The following is a 22,959-nucleotide window of genomic DNA, read 5'->3' as shown; positions in this document are numbered from 1 at the left end:
GTAGTGTGTCTCGAGTCTGAAATGCATGCACTAGGGAGAGCTGCTGTGGGGACACGCGCGGCCGGCATCATATTCATATCATGCTCATGCATGGTCGTCGGTAGGGAGATACGGATACACGTACACGTCGGTCGATGATCGAGCTATATCACAATTAGTGTGCGGTCCGTTTGCATTGGGGTGGTTATCGCGACATAATTACGTGGCATCCACCAGGTTGACTGTAGTACTAGTGGCCAGTTCAGGGCTGAAAGTCCAATTCTGCTGCTAACTCTTATGATGGGGTGGAATGGGGGTACCATACTGCGTACTGTATAAGCTCAGGCCGGCTACATGCATGTCGCCAATGGAAAGCTTGGGACAACAACTGCTGAACCATTTGTACTTCGACATGTTATGATCTCAGGTTCAAATCAATCTAGTAAAGCTAAAAGTTATCTTCTCTGTAAAACTACGTACAGTTGTTTGAGTGTGAATCACTGAATGGTACTAAACTATGCTTTTAATTCGTTGGGACACCCCAACCCAGATAACACAAAGTTTCTATATCATGCTAACTAAGCAAAAAAAAAAGATGATGTGACACTATTAATCAAATAAAAGGAATTGAGAAATAGATTTTTTTTATTAGAAAACTATGTATACACGCAAACCACAACATTAAAATATGTAATTTGTAAACGAGGGAACACATGTGTGATTGGATTGGATTGGATTATATATCCTGTATGTAGAAACTAACTAAGTTGCGCATATATATAGTTTCTATGTTTTATATTGTGTGAACGTAAATTAATAGACAAAGAAACTTATGTTTAGTTTCTAGCACTGTGCCTGCCCCCTTATCCACATATATATCAAACGTACGTGTTAGATCAACCCCACGCTTCGCTTCTCTAATTTATCTCTCTCTGGCGACATCACCCCGAGTTCTTCGCGGCGTGCTTTAATTTATCTTCAATTCTACCCCGTGACCCCGTCTCAATTTCAATTTTCACATAGGTTGCAAAGAGCGGGTTAAACCCTCTCCGTGTCGCGTCCTTGCTAATCACCCCCATCGTCCTCTCCTCTCCCTCTGCTCCGGACTCCGGTAGATGTAGCTCTCGCCATGCATCCCCCCTCCCCCACACCAGCTGTCCACCTAACATTGTCACCCACACGTACGCCCGGGCGCGGAAGCTAACCCTACCGCGCCGCTCAAAGCCATAGCCATGGACACACCGCAGTCACGCGCACGTCCACCTCAACAGTCCAAGCCAAGCCCACCTTCGGCTCCCCCACCGCTGCCCTTCTCCGCCACCACCTCCCCCTCCCACGGCTTCTCATCCCCCTCTCCCTTCGGCGGCCACCTGCGCCCGCTCTCCATGTCCCGCACCCCCGTCGGCCGCGTCGGCAGCGACCTCAGCCACGCCAGAGCGAACCATCATCACGCCACTACGAGCGACGGCACCAGCAGCAAGGACAGGGACAGTAGGGCCAAGAGCAAGGCCTCGCCTTTCTTCTCTGGCCTCGGCGGCGCGTGGAGGAAGCAGGCCGAGGAGAAGAGGAAGGGAAGGCCCAAGCCCAGGAGAGCGGCGCTGGACGTGGGCCAGTGGGTGAAGCGACACATGGCATCCATGGTGGAGCAGCTGCGTGCCTCCTTCTCCCGGCACTCGGAGCGGGAGCAGCGGCGCCGTCCGCACTCGTTCTCGGGCCACGGCCCGGGCGCCGCCAGGGAGATGAGGGAGCGGGAGCACTGGAGGCGGCGGCGCGGGCAGCTGTCGTCCGCGCCGGCGTCGCTGCGCGTGTCGCCTGCGAACAGCGGGCACCTCTCCGTTGGCGGCTCGGTCAAGGTGTCCACGTCGTCGGAGGAGAGCACCATGGAGGAGCTGCAGAGCGCCATCGAGGCCGCCATCGCGCACTGCAAGAATTCCATCTCCGTGGCCAAGCAGACGGCGCCGACCGGGGACGACGGCACCAAGCTTCAGTAAACCAGAGTAGTTGGTAGGGGTGCTGGCTGCACTTATGGATTCTTAATTTGATCGAAATTTCAGAAGCCCAGTCGTTTGGTTCGATCTCACACAGGCGCATGTAAATTAAGATGCATGTAAGAAGAGATATATAAGAGCGATATATATACATATTTTTTTTCGGTTTTTCCTCGTCAAAATCTCTTGATTTATTGTCAGAATTGGCATCGTGCTTGTATTTTGACATGCTATATAGATGGTTTTAGTTTGTAGTCGCGTCTGCTAAGATAAGGAGCAGAGTTGAGTTTGGCATCCAAATTCTGAAGAAGACAGCTAAGTTGGCGAGCGAAGCGGAGACCCGTTGCCGGGAGGCTTGGGCCAGAGCGCCTGGGGTGCGGGGGCGGAGCCCCCGCGGTACGGATCGTTTCCTACTCACCTTAGGGTTTCCCCTCTATAAATACACTTATAATCCGCAGAAGATCGTCACCTTATTGTAAATCTCCTGCGATCTGTAACCACCCGAAAAATAGTGATATTGTTGCTGGCTGATGCCCGTGGTTTTTCTCCTTCGATTTGGAGAGGTTTTCCACGTTAAATTTGTGTTGTTGGGGACTTGTTCTCAAATACTAGGAATTAAGAACAAGGCAACATAAAATATTAAATGTTAACCCTTCGTCCTTCGAAGCATTATTCTCCTTAGGATATAATGAACTTCAGACGAAGGTCATGAAGGACATACCTTCATGGTTGCAGTATATAATAATAAAAGAAGAAGCATATGAAATATAAGAGACAACATAAACAATTATATAACATTGCTAATTCATTCTTATTATATTATCATGGAAAGACAGAAACAATATTGAATTACAAAAATACCTTCGGCTTGACAGAAGACAAAAAGTATAGGCGTGACGCAAAAGCAAGTACAAGTCAGCGTGAACAGTACGGGGGCACTGTTCATCTATTTATAGGCACAGGACACAGCCTATGAGAAATTACAATTATGCCCTTTACATTACTATTGACTTATAGAAAAATCTATGAGGACTGAACAACCTTTTCCCTTTGAAGTCGGTTCCCCTTTCTGCGATTTAGCCGAAGCTCCTTTCCGCACAGCTTCGGAGCGACGACAACCTTCGTCACGATCAAGCTCCTCATCATGTATGCTTTTAACATGAATCCGAAGATAACTGTCCATAAACCATACTTGGAAGACATTGTTAAATTATGTTTTTGAGGACCTTCGGAGGACGAAGGCCCCCAACAGTAGCCCCTCGCAGTATTAATTTGTTTAAGATAACGAATTCAGACTGCGATATGGACGAAGGCCTTAAGCCGAAGGTCCGAAAAAACACATTCCCTTTGCTAGAATAGCAACAGTCAATGACAAACGGGACCCTCCAATTTGGAGCGCGACGATCGTATAAATACGAACTCACCCCGAGCACATTTGGTACGCTACTTGCCGCTTGCTTTGTTTGCTCAATTTTTTAGCTCTTGCTTACCAACGCTTGCTTAGTTTCTCAGACTTCGTAAGCTTCGGTTTTAAGGACGCATTTTCACCATTTCCGAAGAAAAGATGTCTCAGGACAAAAAAGTTGCTGCTGAGACGAAGCTGAGCGAAGAGGAGAAGCTCCTTAAGGAGAAGACTGCTGGATTTGTTGAGTCAATAGCAAAAACAAATACAGAGAGGATTACAAAAGAGATACTAGAAGGCTTGTCTGAAGATACTGATGATAGCGATAGCTATGATGTGGAAAGTGGAGGCGAAGACTCTGAAGATCGGCCCTGGCGTCCAAGTCATGCAGTCTTCGGGAAATCAACTATCAAACAGAGTCATCTTGATAATATGAGAGGAAGGTATTTTCGAGATATGTCTATTGTGAGGGATAACGTAGACAGAGTCGTTCCTGCTCCCGAAGAAAACGAAGTTGTGATCTTCCGAAGACCTTGATTATGTTATTTGACATGCTTCGGGAAAAAGATTATCTGAGGAAGAAATTTTTGAAGCTAAACACTATGCCCAAGAACTGAAGTACCCGAAATTGGCCTTAGTGTTTAATGGTACAAATAAAGATGATTTCTTGTATTGCCTCCCAGACAGCAAAGAATTATCTGTCTGCCGGAAGATGGCCAGAAGTATGGGTTTTCCGAAGCTCGAAGCTGGCCTCTGTGCCATGACGAAGGACGATCTTGCAGATAGCCTTGCATACAACAGTCTGAAAGTACAAAAGTTGTGAATTTTGAAGTTTATGGATTCTGTAATAGAGTCTTTTGTTCTCATGTTAATCCATTCATTCTTTCTTGTAGGGCTTAATACTTAGCAACGCCTTAAGGGCGCAAAAGAATGCTAAAGACGAGAGATGCACTATTGCTCTCAACAACCTTCGGATAGAGGTTATCAAGCTGAGAAACGAAGCCACGGAAAAAGACAAAATTCTACTTACATTGGTGGACAAATTAAAGGGGGATGAAGCTAACTTCAAGGCTCAATCTGAAATTCAAAAGAATGAGATTGAAGACCATCGAAAACAACTGGCTGAGGCCAAATTAAAAAGTGCTATTGTCGAAGCTGACCGAGATGCCAGTGAGTACTAGAAAAATTATTTTGAAAAAACAGTTGCAGAGCTTCACGCATCAAAAGAAAGATGTTTTGAAAATCTGTAGAATGTGTAAAAAAGATAAAGACTAGCTTTGCCAATGTGGGCGCCTACTCAAATGAAGACAACTTCATACTGGGCGACCCTGAGGGCGTCATCGAGTGGATCAGTAATGAAGCCGAAGCTTTTGAGGAGATTTTGAGTGACCGCGGGGACGTCTGTTGAAGCGTCCCGATCCTTTGGGACTCAAATGTGAAACAATTACTAGTCCCAGGAGGCTAGTAAACACATTCCTTACTTCAAATAGTACAGAGTTTAGATAAAATTATTACAATACTGGGGTACAAGCTCGAGAGAGCCAAATTAGAAAACGCAGTAGGAAAATACACTAGCCCAAGCCACAGGCAGAACTGGGTGCAGACACAGCCCTCTTAATCAAGCATAGCAGAAAAGAAGTCCTCGGCGGTTGAAAAACATAAATAAATCTGGGTGAATACACTAGGTATTCCGCAAGCCCACCCCGCTCCCGTAGAGAGAAAGAGACCTATGATATACATGCTCAATTTGGTGGAGTTGTGGTCACTCAACATTTTTCTTAGAGAAAGGCAGATACTTGAAGGTTTTTCCCATAGTCTTATACTAACCAAAAACTCAACCGCCACTGAGCTTCCCGCTCCCGTGGCCTTAGTTTCTTTCCTAACACCTTCTTATTCACACATTCCCCTTTTCTTGAAACTCATAGAGAAAGTTCTAATTGCCATACCATACCGGACTCATCCATACCAGTGGACACGGACTATTCGAATAGGTTTCAAACTCTGCGCAGAGGTGTACACTTTACCCACTAGCCCGGTTTCTGCGATCTCACCGTCGCGAGACCCGAATGCCGGATCTCTTTCCTTACCCGTACGTCCTAACCTTAATGGTTATCCAGAAGGAGTCAGGCCACCACCATGTCCAAACCGGACAAATCTTTCCTCCTCCTTATCCTCCCGGTGCTCCCCAGCCTTCTTAACCCTGGGGTTGGACCGCACGAGTTCGGATTGAGTGACTGCCCACACAGTCTCGAGTGGTTGTACGATAAAGGAGTACAGGTAGTGAAAATGACAAGCCGGTCCTTATATGAGGGGATAATCCTTGTGCTCACGCCTAAACCAGCTGAGCCAACACCTTAGGCCCTCCCCTAAACCAGGGAGTCCCTGATCATCCCACTCCCAGGGTGATGAGGGTGAGTACCCTTCATCGCAAAACTTTTCAAGAGGAGACTTTATTTGAAGAAATCACATTTCCTTTCTTCCCAAACCACATTTCGTATCCAGAATGAATATGTTAATGCGGGCCATCTCTCACTCACAATGCAATATTCCCCCATAGTTCCCGGCCTAGGCAGTGGTAGAGAGAATGGGTAATTTATGCATCAAGGGAAGGATGGACTTGCCTTCATTGAAGCTCTCTTGGCACAGAAGATCTACTTCCGGAAGTTCGGGCTCCGACCCTTCTTCCGGAGCTGCGGGATCCGAATCTGTGGTCCCCGCTTCTTCTAGGAAACAGGCAGTAAAACAATACATCAATAGTGATTTATCAATCATAGTGTGTCATTTTCTAACAACATTATTGTATGTAACCTTGGAAATCCTTTTTGATAATTTTTGGTGCATAAAATATTGAGAAAACTATTTAAGTGGGAAAAAGGGTGGAAAAAGAAAAAGAAAAGCGAAATCCTCATCCTGGGCTGGGGGCACGGCTTTTGGCCCACCCCGGGCGCGAGCGCGCGCGCTGAAGCGCTTTCGGCCCAGGGGCGGCCCAAGAGCGAGGGGGAGACGACGCGGCTGCGAGGGTGACGACGCTTCTGTGGGCCCACTTGCCAGCGAGAGGGGGGGAGGAAACGGCGTCGCGGCCAGACGGCGGGGCGAACCGGCCGAGCGAGGGAGAAAAGGCCGGCCGCCGGGGAAGCTTGACGGCGGCTTGCCACCGGTGGCCCGGTTCTTCGACCAAGGGAGGGTGGTTTGGCACGGGCGGAGGCTGGCGATTCCAACGGTAGGCTCAATTTGGCCGGAGAGGGTTGGGAGGGGGCTGCCCACGGGGAGGGGGCGGAGTTCCGCGGCGGGGATCGCCGCTGGTGGGCTCTGGGTAGGGGACGGGGGTTGGAAGGTGGTGCTTCGGGTTCGTGGCTACGTGAGGGAGCTGCTCGGCCCACTTAATTTCTTGCCGGACCAACGGAGAAGGAGAGGGAGGAGGAGAAAGGGACTCACCGGAGAGGAGAACGACGCTGACGCTTCACGAATTGTGCTCGGGGGAGGGGAGGAGAGGGATGGCCAAAGCTGGTGCGAGGAAGGAGGGGCTCGGGGCGAGCCTTTTATAGGCGCGCGAGGGAAGGGGGGGGCGGTGGAGCTTCTGGGCTCCGGCGAGCTTCACAGTGCCGCCATTAATGCCGCACAACGCCGCCGAGGGGACACTACGGCGGGGCGGTACCCGCGAGGACGCTGGTCAAGGGGGGGGGGGGACAAAGCGATGCCAAACTTCCCTGTGCGGCGAGATGGCAGAGGGGAGGACGGAGGCGACGGCCGGAGGTGACTTCGGTGAGGGGACGGCGGAAGGACGACGAAGCAACTGACCAGCGGGGCCATTCTACAAGAGGGAGCGAGCGCGCGAGAGAGAGGGCGGCTGACGGGTGGGGATGCCTTGCCAGCGAGAGGGATGCGGGGTGTGGAGCGGGCTGGCGCGCGCGCGTGGAGGCAGGCCGAAGATGGGCCGAGAGAGGAGGAGCGCGGGCGCGTGGGAAGGGGGAGGTCGCGGGTTTGGGCCGGGATTCGGTCCAGCAGGGAGAGGAGAAAGCTTTTCTCTTTTTCTTTTTACTTTCTAATTCCTATTTCCCATTTTGCCCCTTTTCTTTTGAACAAATTATTTTGTGGATACTCTAAGTATTTAGAAAATAGAACCTAAGTGAGGTGCTTTGTGATCAAACAAAATGCATGCATATGAAGAAGGAAAAACTAGTGGAGGTCTTGGAATTAGAGGATGAAAGGAGGGGAAAAGGGTAGATTAGGGTTTCAAACCTGGGTTAGGATTTTTGGGATGTTACAAACCTACCCCACTTAAAGGAATCTCGCCCTCGAGATTCAGACGGGGCTCGAGAAAAGGTAAGGGTATTCCTTCCTCAGAGAGTCCTCACTTTCCCAGGTGGCTTCTTCTTCTCCATCTCTGCTCCACTGAACCTTACAGAGTTTCACTTCTGAATTGCGGGTCCTTCTGACTGCTGAGTCGAGAATCTTCACTGGCTTTTCCCGGTACTGGAGATCCTTTTGAATCTGAATTGCCTCTGCCTCGATGTGGGTTTCTGGTACTTTTAGGCATTTGCGGAGTTGAGACACATGGAACACATTGTGAATATCTGACATGGATTCTGGTAGCTCAAGACGGTATGCCACGGGTCCTATTCGGGAAATGACAGGGTAGGGACCGACGAAACGGGGTGCTAGTTTTCCTTTCATCTGGAACCTTTTGACACCACGCATCGGGGAAACCTTGAGATAAACAAAATCTCCTTCCTCAAATCTGAGTTCCCTTCGCCTATTGTCTGCGTAACTCTTCTGTCGACTCTGAGCTTCAAGTAACCTCCTGCGGATTAAAGCGACTTTTTCTTCGGCTTCTTTAACAAAGTCGGGTCCTTCTAGTGTCCTTTCCCCCACATTGGACCACATTAGGGGAGTCTGGCATTTTCTTCCATACAGTGCTTCGAATGGTGACATTTTGATGCTGGCCTGATGGCTGTTGTTGTACGAGAATTCGGCGTACGGCAAACTGGACTCCCAATCTCTGTCGAAGGCTAACACGCAAGCTCTGAGTAAATCTTCAAGGACCTTGTTGACTCTTTCGGTTTGACCATCTGACTGGGGATGATAAGCAGTGCTGAAATCTAGCTTGATGCCCATTGCTTGCTGAAGGCCCTTCCAAAATTTTGAAGTGAACTGTGTTCCTCTATCTGATACTATCTTCCGTGGAATGCCATGTAGCCTGACTATCTCTTTAAGGTATATTCGGGCAAGGGCTGCTCCTCCAAAAGTGGTCTTTACTGGAACGAAGTGGGCCACCTTGGTGAGACGGTCGATTATCACCCATATGGAATCATTTCCTCTGTGATCTGGGCAGTCCGGTTACGAAATCCATGCCTATTTCTTCCCACTTCCATTCGGGTATTGGGAGGGGTTGAAGTAGGCCTGCAGGCTTCTGATGTTCGGCCTTTGCTCGCTGACAGGTGTCACATCGGGCCACATACTGTGCTATTTCCTTCTTCATCCCTTTCCACCAATATCTGGCCTTAAGGTCTAGGTACATCTTGGTGGTCCCTGGGTGGATAGAGTAAGCCGAGTTGTGGGCTTCATCGAGCAGGGTTTCTCGTGCCTCTCCCACTGGCATGCACAGGCGGTTCTTGAACCAGAGGACTCCTTGCTTATCTGTCCTAAGGTCCGGAAGTTGCTCCTTGCGTGTTCTTTCCATAAGCCTGGTTGTCTCTGCGTCCAGGCGTTGGGCCTTGCATATGAGATCTTCTAGATTTGGCTTGACTTCCAGGCCACCGTTGTCTCCCAGACATGCATTTAGCTGAGCTGATTCTTTCTTCCACTCTTCCAGAAAGTTTGTTCCTTTAACCCCGAAAGGTTTTCGGCTGAGGGCGTCTGCTACTATGTTGGCCTTTCCGGGGTGGTAGTGGATTTTGAGGTCGTAATCCTTGATCAATTCGAGCCACCTTCTTTGACGGAGGTTGAGGTCCGGTTGCGTGAAGATGTACTTTAGACTCTTGTGATCAGTGAAGATGTGGCATTTGTTCCCAATCAGATAATGCCTCCATATTTTTAGGGCGTGCACTATGGCTGCCAATTCCAGATCGTGGGTGGGGTAGTTCTGTTCGTGCGGCTTGAGTAAGCGAGATGCATAAGCAATGACTTTCTCATTTTGCATTAAGACACACCCTAAGCCTTGCTTGGAAGCATCACAGAAGATGACAAAATCCTGGTGTATGTCTGGCAGAGTCAGGACTGGTGCGGTTGTAAGCTTCTCCTTGATGATTTGGAAACTTCCTTCACATTTGGGAGTCCACACAAACTTATTGTCCTTTTTGAGAAGTTCGGTCATGGGCTTTGCTATGCTGGAGAATCCTTTGATAAAGCGGCGATAATACCCTGCCATTCCCAGAAAGCTTCGTACTTCACTGACGTTGGATGGTTGCTTCCAATTTGAAACAGCTTCTACCTTAGATGGGTCCACTTCTATCCCTTCTGCAGTCAAGATATGCCCCAGGAAAGCTATCTTCTCTAACCAGAACTCACACTTGCTGAGTTTAGCATAAAGTTGATGTGCTCTGAGTCTTCCGAGGACGATTCGAAGGTGATGCTCATGGTCCTTGCGACTCTTGGAATATATGAGGATGTCGTCGATAAAGACCACGACAAACTTATCTAACTCTTCCATAAATACCTTATTCATGAGGTTCATGAAAAAGGCGGGTGCGTTCGTTAGCCCAAATGGCATCACTGTGAATTCATATTGCCCATATCTGGTGACGAATGCAGTTTTCTAAATGTCTGCTTCCTTAATCCTTAGTTGGTGATACCCTGACCTGAGGTCTATCTTGGAGAAGTATTTGGCTCCTTGTAGTTGGTCGAAGAGGTCATCGATTCGAGTGAGAGGGTACTTATTCTTGATTGTAACTTCGTTCAAGGATCGATAATCAATACACATCCTCATACTTCCATCCTTTTTGGTAACGAAAAGAACGGGTGCTCCCCAGGGAGACGAACTGGGACGGATGTACCCTTTTTGTTGTAGTTCTGAAATCTGAAGTTTCAATTCTGCCAATTCAGTGGGGGCCATGCGGTATGGTCTCTTTGCGATGGGCGCAGTGCCAGGAATGAGATCTATATAGAACTCCACTCCTCTTTCTGGTGGCATTCCGGGCAACTCTTCCAGAAATACATCTTCAAACTCCTTGATTACAGACATGCTCTCTGCTGTTAGATTAAACATCATTGGATCGTTTGCGGGCGGTTGGGCTTGACAGGAAACTGCCTTTCCTTGGTGATCGGTGAGGAGAACAGTCTTGCTTGCACAGCTGATGATACCCTTATGCTTAGCTAGCCAGTCCATCCCTAGGATTACATCAATTCCTTGGGATGGCAAGATGGTTAAGTCTGCCAGGAACACTACCCCACTTAAAAGAATTCTGACTTGGGAGCACCTGAGTTTGCACAGGAGGTCTGATCCCGGGGTTCGGGTGACCAAAGGGATAGCTTGGGGTGCAGAGGGGATGCCATGCTTTTCCACAAACTTAGCGGCTATAAAAGAATGGGATGCTCCCGAATCAAAAAGTACAGTAGCGGGAGTAAATTCAACAAGGAACTCACCGAGCACTACTCCTGGGGCTTGCTGAGCTTCTTGAGCGTCGACGTGGTGGACCCGGGCTCTGCCCTGATACTGAGTCCTGCTCTGCTGGCTGTTTGAAGGAAGTGCCTTGGAGGTAGGTGCCGATGGAATCTTGGGGCCATTCACTGAGTTGGAGTAAGTTGGTCCGGGTGCCTTCAACTGAGGGCAGTTGTTCTTGAAGTGACTGGGGTCTCCGTAGTGCCAACAGGCGTTTGCTGGCGGCTGGTTGCTTGCAACAGAGGGTGCCTGAAGGGAGCTCTGACTCTGCTGACTGTAGCGTGATGGAGTGGGTCCAGATTGTTTATTGAAGCTTGGACCCCTGGGTGGAAGCCCAAAGGGTCGAGCTCTCTGGTGACGTTCTTGCTGTTGCGCTCGGAGGACTTGGAATTTCCTCTTGATGTGCCCTTTTTCTTCCTCTTTTGCCCTTTCCACTTGAATAGCTTTGTTGGAGAGGTGAGAGAAGCTGTGGAAGTCTTGGCTGGCGAGGATGGTCTTAAGCTCGGGTCTTAACCCTTTCAGAAAACGGGCCATTTTTCTGGCCTCGGTGCTGACATCCTCGGGCGCGTAGCGGGCCAGTTCTGTGAACTTGTGCACATACTCACTGACTGACCTTCCGCCTTGAGTTAACTCCCGGAATTCATCCTCCTTGAGTTGAACTATCCCTTGGGGTACGTGGTGCTCACGGAAAGCTGCTTCGAATTCTGCCCATGTAGCATCTCTGACGGCTTCACTGAAAGTGTCCCACCAAGCTAAGGCCATTCCTGAAAGCTGATGAGCTGCCAGCTGAACACGCTGATTCTCGGGACAAGCGATGGCTTCCAACTTCCTCTTGATCGTGCGAAGCCAGTCATCTGCATCGAGGGGATTGCTGGACCCCGCGAACGTGGGAGGCTTGAGTCTTAAAAATTCTCCCATCCTGTCTTGTGGCCTTCCACCGCCTGGGCGCTGGTTTTCCAGACTTCGAGTGAGGACTTCAATGAGTCGGGTTTGATTGGCCAGAACTTGGGCTAGGTCTAATGGTAGTTCCGGAGGTGCGGGGAGGTGGGTCTCACCCCCTTCTCTGCCAGCCTCTCCTTTAGCTCCTAGAGGAAGTCTTGCTCCAATCCCGGAGGCGGTAGGCGTGGTTCTATCCGAAGCCATCTGCCATGGGAAGAGAGTCACTATTATGCACATGCCATTTTTTTAACTAGTTATTTTATTCATTACATCAAGCCATTACATAACACAACACCCTGCTACTACAAGCCCATCACACACGAGTGCTATCTAGGGTACTCCCGAACTCCTTCTCTAAAGTGTCCCCAAATTCCTTGAGAAGGTCATCAAGGCTGGCCAGGGACATCTCTTCGGTGTCGGATGGGTTCCTTGGAGGGTTTTCTTCCTTCTGCTCAGTCTGACATCCTTGGCTTTTGGTCTTCTTGCGAATTTTTCTTGCGGGGGCGAGCTTCTTCAGTCTCTTGTCGTAATCCATTTTTAGGGTGCGGTAAGCTTCGCGGGTATTGGTCTCTTCCCCTTCGGCCATTGAGAGGCTCTCTTGAAGGGACACCTTTTCTTCTGAAAGTTCCCTGACTTTTTGCTTCAGGCTTTCCACCCGAGAGGTTAGGGAGGTGCAGTGGAGGGCGAGATCATCATATTGGTTGTCAAGGGTGTGAAGGTATCCGGCCATGTAGACAATGGTGGGATCATTCTCAATAGGATCTCCTCCTGATAGGGCCTGGAGTCTTTTCCTCCAGGTGGGGGTATTCTTGTTGCTGGGTGGAAAGTAGCGAAGGGGGGTTTCGAAGATCACTTTGTTGTAGTTCTGACACAGTTGTCGGAGGGCTTTTCGGGCAACATTTTGGCAAGTATCGGGGAAACGGTATCCGGTAACAGTGACTTGGAAGGAAGGATGGTTTGGATAGTTTCGGCTTTCTCCCAGGTAGACTGCCATAGAGCATTTCTCTATTCTGCCTTCGATATGCTCCGTCCAGACGTATTCCGGCTTCTTGCGGATTCCCATGCAAAGCGCACAGCGTCGCAGGAGATGCGGGAACCCTTCCACCTCTGAGCAGTAGGATGCCCTAATGGCCAGAGAGTCTTCCATCTGGAATAGGAAAAGAAGGGCCTTGTTAAAATCGGGGAGGAGAAGAGAAAACTTTTCTTGGGGTAAGAGGTATTTTCTTTTTAGGGCAAGTTTTTAAGGTCAGGGCTGCGTCCTACGACCAGTCCTATGGTTCTGATACCACCTGAAGCGTCCCGATCCTTTGGGACTCAAATGTGAAACAATTACTAGTACCAAGAGGCTAGTAAACACATTCCTTACTTCAAATAGTACAGAGTTTAGATAAAATTATTACAATACCGGGGTACAAGCTCGAGAGAGCCAAATTAGGAAACGCAGTAGGAAAATACACTAGCCCAAGCCACAGGCAGAACTGGGTGCAGACACAGCCCTCTTAATCAAGCATAACAGAAAAGAAGTCCTCGGCGGCTGAAAAACATAAATAAATCTGGGTGAATACACTAGGTATTCCGCAAGCCCACCCCGCTCCCGTAGAGAGAAAGAGACCTATGATATACATGCTCAATTTGGTGGAGTTGTGGTCACTCAACATTTTTCTTAGAGAAAGGCAGATACTTGAAGGTTTTTCCCATAGTCTTATACTAACCAAAAACTCAACCGCCACTGAGCTTCCCGCTCCCGTGGCCTTAGTTTCTTTCCTAACACCTTCTTATTCACACATTCCCCTTTTCTTGAAACTCATAGAGAAAGTTCTAATTGCCATACCATACCGGACTCATCCATACCAGTGGACACGGACTATTCGAATAGGTTTCAAACTCTGCGCAGAGGTGTACACTTTACCCACTAGCCCGGTTTCTGCGATCTCACCGTCGCGAGACCCGAATGCCGGATCTCTTTCCTTACCCGTACGTCCTAACCTTAATGGTTATCCGGAAAGAGTCAGGCCACCACCATGTCCAAACCGGACAAATCTTTCCCCCTCCTTATCCTCCCGGTGCTCCCCAGCCTTCTTAACCCTGGGGTTGGACCGCACGAGTTCGGATTGAGTGACTGCCCACACAGTCTCGAGTGGTTGTACGATAAAGGAGTACAGGTAGTGAAAATGACAAGACGGTCCTTATATGAGGGGATAATCCTTCTGCTCACGCCTAAACCAGCTGAGCCAACACCTTAGGCCCTCCCCTAAACCAGGGAGTCCCTGATCATCCCACTCCCAGGGTGATGAGGGTGAGTACCCTTCATCACAAAACTTTTCAAGAGGAGACTTTATTTGAAGAAATCACATTTCCTTTCTTCCCAAACCACATTTCGTATCCAGAATGAATATGTTAATGCGGGCCATCTCTCACTCACAATGCAATATTCCCCCATAGTTCCCGGCCTAGGAAGTGGTAGAGAGAATGGGTAATTTATGCATCAAGGGAAGGATGGACTTGCCTTCGTTGAAGCTCTCTTGGCACAGAAGATCTACTTCCGGAAGTTCGGGCTCCGACCCTTCTTCCGGAGCTGCGGGATCCGGATCTGCGGTCCCCGCTTCTTCTAGGAAACAGGCAGTAAAACAATACATCAATAGTGATTTATCAATCATAGTGTGTCATTTTCTAACAACATTATTGTATGTAACCTTGGAAATCCTTTTTGATAATTTTTGGTGCATAAAATATTGAGAAAACTATTTAAGTGGGAAAAAGGGTGGAAAAAGAAAAAGAAAAGCGAAATCCTCATCCTGGGCTGGGGGCACGACTTTTGGCCCACCCCGGGCGCGAGCGCGCGCGCTGAAGCGCTTTCGGCCCAGGGGCGGCCCAAGAGCGAGGGGGAGACGGCGCGGCTGCGAGGGTGACGGCGCTTCTGTGGGCCCACTTGCCAGCGAGAGGGGGGGAGGAAACGGCGTCGCGGCCAGACGGCGGGGCGAACCGGCCGAGCGAGGGAGAAAAGGCCGGCCGCCGGGGAAGCTTGACGGCGGCTTGCCGCCGGTGGCCCGGTTCTTCGACCAAGGGAGGGTGGTTTGGCACGGGCGGAGGCTGGCGATTCCAACGGTAGGCTCAATTTGGCTGGAGAGGGTTGGGAGGGGGCTGCCCACGGGGAGGGGGCGGAGTTCCGCGGTGGGGATCGCCGCCGGTGGGCTCTGGGTGGGGGACGGGGGTTGGAAGGTGGTGCTTCGGGTTCGTGGCTACGTGAGGGAGCTGCTCGGCCCACTTAATTTCTTGCCGGACCAACGGAGAAGGAGAGGGAGGAGGAGAAAGGGACTCACCAGAGAGGAGAACGACGCTGGCGCTTCGCGAATTGTGCTCGGGGGAGGGGAGGAGAGGGATGGCCGAAGCTGGTGCGAGGAAGGAGGGGCTCGGGGCGAGCCTTTTATAGGCGCACGAGGGAAGGGGGGCGGTGGAGCTTCTGGGCTCCGGCGAGCATCACAATGCCGCCATTAATGCCGCACAGCGCCGCCGAGGGGACACTACGGCGGGGCGGTACCGGCGAGGACGCTGGTCAAGGGGGGGGGGGGACGGAGCGGTGCCAAACTTCCCTGTGCGGCGAGATGGCAGAGGGGAGGACGGAGGCGACGGCCGGAGGTGACTTCGGTGAGGGGACGGCGGAAGGACGACGAAGCAACTGACCAGCGGGGCCATTCTGCCAGAGGGAGCGAGCGCGCGAGAGAGAGGGCGGCTGACGGGTGGGGACGCCTTGCCAGCGAGAGGGATTCGGGGTGTGGAGCGGGCTGGCGCGCGCGCGCGGAGGCAGGCCGAAGATGGGCCGAGAGAGGAGGAGCGCAGGCGCGTGGGAAGGGGGAGGTCGCGGGTTTGGGCCGGGATTCGGTCCAGCAGGGAGAGGAGAAAGCTTTTCTCTTTTTCTTTTTACTTTCTAATTCCTATTTCCCATTTTGCCCCTTTTCTTTTGAACAAATTATTTTGTGGATACTCTAAGTGTTTAGAAAATAGAATCTAAGTGAGGTGCTTTGTGATCAAACAAAATGTATGCATATGAAGAAGGAAAAACTAGTGGAGGTCTTGGAATTAGAGGATGAAAGGAGGGGAAAAGGGTAGATTAGGGTTTCAAACCTGGGTTAGGATTTTTGGGATGTTACATCTGTGCATTCTCTGGTGCGAGGGGGGTTGCAGCCATTTTGGAGAGGGCAAGTTGTGAACATGTTAAAAACTTGGCCCAGGCCGAAGCCGCCTTCTCCATCGACGATATGAAGGACCCCTCGGCCGAAGCAAGCTCAATAGGCGGAAAAATTTTCACTGATATCTAGGAAAATGGTGGCCGAGGGATGACCCATGAAATAATGAAGAAAAGCGAAAAAGATATTCATGACGCTCGAGAAGCAACAAAAGAAGCTGAAAGAGCTGCGAAACTCGAAAGACGAATAGGTATCACTTAATGGCTTTTAGCTTTGTTGTTTATTTTTGTGACTTCGAACTAATTTATGTCTTCTACCGCAGTTGAACTATCTCCTCCCCAGAGCCATTCGACCCACTGGCCGACCCAGAGACAAAGAAAACAATAGAAATTATTAATATGGCTGAAGCTATTGTAGATGAAGTTGTTACCAAGCTGCAGAAAAAGTTCTGAAGGAAGAGGAGTAGCTATTGTAAAAACATTTTCTAAAATATTAATGTAACATTTGCTGAACTATATTTGTAATATTCAGTGCTTATAGATTTGAATGTAATATATGAGTGGTTTGTAATTCAGTTCTTTGCGATGCATGAAACTTTTTATGCATACCGTTTTTGAGCCTGCGGCGAAAAAACACCTTCCCTTCTTTTCATGCTTCGTAAAGAAGAGCTTTTTATGCTTCGTAAAAATCATCCATACTTTGTAAAACATCAATGCTTTGTAAACAATAAATCCCTTTCTCCGCATCAGAACTGATGAAACTGTGATTCTCAGCTTACTTTGTGCCTTGGCATCTTTTCATTTTTTGTAAAGCATTGCCCGAAGACCGGCCTCATTTTCAATTGATGCCATTGATGTGATATGATGTATGATGTGATGCTATGCGATATGATGCGAAGAATGATGCTAATGTATCCTTTTGTTTTTGGATGGTGATTTGACACGTTCTTGTATTGTGACCCTTGTATTCACCACAAAATAAGCAGTAGATCTTCCTGGGCTGGTCCCCATATCTTCCTCTGAAGCCCCTGGCGCCTCTGCCTCTTGGAGCTGGTGGCCGGAAAGAGCTTTGTTGTTGCCCCGAAGCTTGCGAAGAATACTGCAGCCTCTGCTGTTGACTTCCTCTGTCATCACTCTGGGTTGAGTTGTGAATTGACCTGACATGCCTCGGATGGATTCTTCCTCCGAAGCCCCTGGTCATTTCAGAGAACCTGTATGCTTCCTCCCTTCTTTGGCGGAAGTCATTGTCAGCCGGATGTATTCATCCATCTTCTGAAGCAGCTTCTCCAGAGTCTGTGGGGGCTTTATAGCGAAATACTGAGCAGTAGGTCCTGGACGAAGCCCCTTAATCATGGCCTCAATGACAATTTCATTGGGCACTGTAGACGCTTGTGCTCTAAGACGCAAGAACCTTCGGACATATGCCTGGAGGTACTCCTCATGATCTTGCGTGCATTGAAACAAGGCCTGAGCTGTGTCTGGCTTCGTTTGGAAGCCTTGGAAACTTGTCACCAGCATATACTTGAGCTTCTGCCACAAAGTAATGGTCCCTGGCCGAAGAGAAGAATACCATGTTTGGGCCACATTCTGAACTGCCATGACGAAGGACTTGGCCATGACAGCTACATTGCCTCCATATGAGGATATAGTTGCTTCATAACTCATCAAAAACTACTTCGGGTCTGAATGCCCATCATACATGGGAAGCTGAGGTGGCTTGTATGATGGGGGCCATGGGATAGCCTGCAGTTCTGCTGCCAAGGGAGAAGCATTGTCAAAAGTAAAGGTATCATGATTAAAATCATCATACCATCCTTCGTCGTTGAACAAGCCTTCTTGATGAAGCTCCCTGTGTTGAGGCCTTCGACCTTGTTCGTCTTGAACAAGATGGCGTACTTCTTCAGTGGCTTCGTCGATCTGCCTTTGAAGATCAGCTAGTCTGGCCATCTTCTCCTTCTTCCTTTGCACTTGCTGATGGATTATCTCCATGTTTATGATTTCTTGGTCCAACTCCTCCTCCTGGAGTGTTGGACTAGTGGCCTTCCTCTTCTGGCTTCGGGCCTCTCGAAGAGAAATGGTCTCCTGGTTCGGGTCCAGTGGCTGCAGTGCGGTAGCCCCTGGCGTTGAAGCTTTCTTCGGTGGCATGATGAAGATCAGTGCTTGCCGAAGGTGGTCGAGAAAAGGTTCACCGGAGGTGGGCGCCAATGTTGGGGACTTATTCTCAAATACTAGGAATTAAGAACAAGGCAACACAAGATATTAAATGTTAATGCCCTTCGTCCTTCAAAGCATTATTCCCCTTAGGATATAATGAACTTCAGACGAAGGTCATGAAGGACATACCTTCATGGTTGCAGTATATAATAATAAAAGAAGAAGCATATGAAATATAAGAGACAACATAAACAATTATATAACATTGCTAATTCATTCTTATTATATTATCATGGAAAGACAGAAACAATATTGAATTACAAAAGTACCTTCGGCTTGACAGAAGGCAAAAAGTATAGGCGTGACGCAAAAGCAAGTACAAGTCAGCGTGATCTATTTATAGGCACAAGACATAGCCTATGAGAAATTACAATTATGCCCTTTACATTTACTATTGACTTATAGAAAAATCTATGAGGACTGAACAACCTTTTCCCTTTTAAGTCGGTTCCCCTTTCTGCGATTTAGCCGAAGCTCCTTTCCGCACAGCTTCGGAGCGACGACAACCTTCGTCACGATCAAGCTCCTCATCGTGTATGCTTTTAACATGAATCCGAAGATACCTGTCCATAAACCATACTTGGAAGACATTGTTAAATTATGTTTTTGAGGACCTTCGGAGGACGAAGGCCCCCAACATGTGTATTTTCTGTGTTTGATCTACTTTGTGTCGTATTGATTCATAACAAGTGGTATCAGAGGTCGTGTTCTTGTGATCCGTGTGCTAGGGTTTCCTGCCAGCGCACGTATGTCGACGACAATGAAGTATGATCTTTCGCTGCTGGATCTCGACACGCGTTTCTCGCTGTGGCAGGTGAAGATGCGGGCAATTCTCTCACAGTCTAATCGCGATCTGGATGGTGCCCTAGATGGGTTTGGCAGAAAGGACATCAGGACTTGGACTGATGAGCAGAGGCGCAAGGATTGTAAGGCTCTCGCACATATTCACCTTCATCTGTCTAACAATATCCTGTAGGAGGTTTTGGAGGAGAAAACCGCTGCTGCACTCTAGTTGAAGTTGGAGTCGATCTGTATGTCGAAGGATCTAACCAACAAGATGCATGTCAAGATGAAGTTGTTCTCCCACAAGTTGCAAGAAGGAGGCTCTATTCTGACACACATATTGTTGTTTAAGGAGATCGTGGCCGATCTGACGTCTATGGAGGTAAACTTTGATGATGAAGACCTAGCTCTTCTTCTCCAGTATTCTCTCCCTGCATCGTTTAGCAATTTTCGAGACACCATCCTATACAGTCGTGATACACTAACTGTGGCTGAAGTGTATGAAGCTTTGACTGCGAAAGAAAAAGATGAGACAGATGGTTAACTCGGAAGATGCTGTCGGCTTGAGTGGAGAAGCTTTATATGTCTTTGGCCGTAGTGAGCAGAAGAAGTCCTACTCAGGTGGCAAAGGAAAGGGAAATAACCAGAGGGGTCGCTCCAAGTCAAGGGGGCCATCCGATGAATTGTTTTGCAAATACTGCAAGAAGACGAACCTTGTAATTGAGAACTATTACAAATTACAGAACAAGGAGAAGAGGAACAAGGATAAGGGTAAGACCGTTGATACTATCTCTGTTGCCTCCGAAAATAGTTCTGATAATGGTGATGTTCTTATTGCCTTTGTTGTATGTGCTGCTGATGATGCCCAATGTATCCTCGATTCTGCTTGCTCGTATCATGTTTGCACTAACAAATCTTTATTTAGTACGTATGAAGCTGTGCAGAACGGAGGCACTGTTCGGATGGGCGATAATTCCCCTTGCACTATTGTTGGCATGGGCACCGTGCAGATCAAGATGTTTGATGGGGTTGTGCGAACATTGACATAAGTGTGGCATGTTCCATCCGTGTCTAGGAATCTCATCTCTTTAAGTACTCTGGACACGAAAGGTTACAAGTATAACGCCGGTGACGGTGTCATTAAAAGTGCATTCATCCCTTTTGTGAGTTTTGGTGATTTGGATAACAACACATTTAAAGGTCTAACGAGTTTGCTAAGTGTTGAACAGGAAATTCAGTATGATGAACATACTTGAATAGTGTATAATGATCAATGAACAAAGGTTCAACACGAGGTTAAATAATCAATGAGACAATGCAAATGGATATAATATGGTCTCTGTATTGGTTTGAATATATATGGACAAGACCTGAGAAATCACTACATAGATATGATCAGAATAGAGGTTGAAGTGATTAAGAGGATTGGTCAAGCCAAAGTGAATAATATATGAGGAATCGTGAATTGGCTTGACCATATTACTATCAGTCCATATATGCTCCTATGAGAATCAAACTAGAGCTTGATTGATCTTAATAGCTATATCTAGAAGACATTCAAGCAAGGTTCACAATATTGAAGAAATGATTCTCTCAATGGATGCTCAATATGATGTCACTCAAGAATGGCTTGATAGGGTGAAGATAGCAAGGAAAGGGCTTCGAGGAACTAAGCGAAGGTGAAGGCCAAGCGTCGGCTTGTAGACCGAGGTACCATGGCTAAGGTGAAGAAGAGAGTACTTGCACTAAGTCGATGAAGTATTCAGCTATGAAGAGTTATAACATGTTGATGCATCAGTAAGGTAACTTGAAGCCATGATTTTAACTCATATATGGTGATATGGTACAAGTCACATGGTTTGATTTGTGTTTGCTTCAAAAGGTGAGACAAAGATGTTTGTGATCCTTATGAAGCAACGTCATAGAGAAATCGCACATGAGACGCCAATTACTCAAGGAGTTTACTTAATTATATTTTATTTAACTTGAGTATAGGAATCGTCGTACTATAAAGGGGGATCCAAAAAGAAGGTTGGTGTTTGCCAAAGCTCAAGCCTCTATATTCAAAAGCTATTTTTTGAAAACCAAAAATCTCTTTAAAATTCTATGGTTGACCGTGGTTAGGTTTGAGAAACCTAGAGTGTTCTTGTTGAAAAGCAGCTGAACTTCTTAAACTGCAGCTGAGCTTTTCCGCTGAGCTGAACTTCAGCTGAGCTGAGCTTCTTCAGCTTCAGCTGAGCTGAACTTCAGCTGAGTTGAGCTTTCTCAACTCCAGCTGAACTTCAACTTCAACCGAGGTCCAGGGCAAGTTCAACCGGGGTCCAGAGAGGTTCAACCGGTGTCCAGGGAAAGTTCAGCCGGGGTATTTTCCCCGGACCTCACTGGTCAAAACCGGTTGAACCGGTCCTAGGGGAGGTTCAACCGGTGTTAGGGTCACCTGACCGGTCTGACCTCCTGACTGGCAGACTGACTGCCAGTCTGACCCCCAGGTGGTTGAACCGGCCCTAGGGGCGGTTCAACCGGTGTCAGGACTTGTTTTTGCAGTCTGACCTGCAGTCTGCCAGTCTGACTGGCAGACTGTCTGTCAGCCTGCCCCAGGCGGTTGAACCGGTCTTAGGGGCGGTTCAACAGGTCTTGGTCAACTTGACTAGTCTGCAGGTCAGTCTGACAGTCAGACTGGCAGACAGTCTGCCTGACCTGCCAGGGGCGGTTCAACCGCCCTCAGACAGAAAAATCTGCCCAACGGCTAGTTTTGAGCTCCACCTATATATACTCACTCCTACCTCTCTCCCCACACACAAGAGCACGACCCAAACTCCATTTCTAACTTGAAGAACACCTCCCACTCTCTCTCACACATCTCTTGCCTCTCCCATTTCAAATCTTTGGAGAGAAATCTTTGAGTGAGTTTGAGAGCTGTGGTTTTTGTGCTTCATCTCCAAATCTCTCTTGCTCTTCTTCATTCGAGCTTTGGCACTACATCGAGTTCTTTGTGGATTCATTACTCTTGGAGCTTCTAGCTCCTAGACGACTAGGTGTCTCTTGTAAGTCTCCAAATCTTGTGGAAGACCACAAGAAAGTTTGTATTGCCCGCTCATTTGAGCAAAGATTAGTGTGTGAGCTTGGCCTTTGTGGTTGGCAAAGGGAGGATTAGGGTTGAAAAAGACTCGGCTCTTTGTGGGCGCCTCAACGAGGAAGTAGGGCACCTTGGTGGTCTGACCGAACCTCAGGATAAATCTTGTGTCTCTTGTGTTCTTCTTCATTGTGTTTATTCGTGTTCTCCATTCTCTCACCATTCTGTGAAAGATTTGTTTATATCTTTTTGGTGTGTAGATTTTGAGAAGTGCCCTTCTCAGATCTACTACTTTGAACCCTATGGATCATTTAGAACATCTCATTTCCAAAGTTAACTGGGTGAATTTCGAGATCAATTCAGTTTTACCCGGTTTGCTTCTAGTTTTTGTTGAAAAAGTTTTAACTTGCCTATTCACCCCCCTCTAGGCAACTTTCAGTCATGAAGGTAACAAAGGCTCTCTTGTGGTCATTAAAGGTGATTTGAAAGCTGAAAACTTATATGTTCTACGAGGTATTTCTGGCTCTGCTAATGCTGTTGCTACTTCTGATACTGAGACTACTAAAATTTGGCATATGCGTCTTGGCCATATGAGTGCACTTGGTTTAGCAGAATTAAGCAAGAGAGGTCTTCTTGATGGTTGCCATGTTGATACCCTTGATTTCTGTGAGCACTGTGTTTTCGGTAAGCATAAAAGGGTAAAGTTTAGTTATATTGTTCATAATACCGAAAACATTCTTGATTATGTTCATGATGATTTGTGGGGGTCGTCACGTATAACTTTTCATGGTGGTGCTCGTT

The 22,959-nt window shown here is 48.1% G+C and overlaps 1 protein-coding gene across 1 annotated transcript; it reads left to right on the top strand.

The window, feature by feature from the left end:
- The first annotated feature begins 900 nt into the window (after positions 1-900).
- LOC103632857 (probable BRI1 kinase inhibitor 1) lies at positions 901-2,141 on the top strand. Its single transcript, XM_008654578.4, has one exon. The coding sequence runs from the start codon at positions 1,212-1,214 to the stop codon at positions 1,968-1,970; it is 759 nt and encodes a 252-aa protein (XP_008652800.1). The 5' UTR covers positions 901-1,211; the 3' UTR covers positions 1,971-2,141.
- Positions 2,142-22,959: the final 20,818 nt, after the last annotated feature.

The sequence above is a fragment of the Zea mays genome, chromosome 7 (assembly GCF_902167145.1).
Source record: "Zea mays cultivar B73 chromosome 7, Zm-B73-REFERENCE-NAM-5.0, whole genome shotgun sequence".
NCBI classification, from domain to species: Eukaryota; Viridiplantae; Streptophyta; class Magnoliopsida; order Poales; family Poaceae; genus Zea; species Zea mays.
This window is presented reverse-complemented; position numbering and strand designations above follow the sequence as displayed.

What these genes read in the sequence shown, in the direction of transcription:
- LOC103632857 (XM_008654578.4), top strand. Translation starts at nt 1,212, where the DNA reads ATGGACACACCGCAGTCACGCGCACGTCCACCTCAACAGTCCAAGCCA.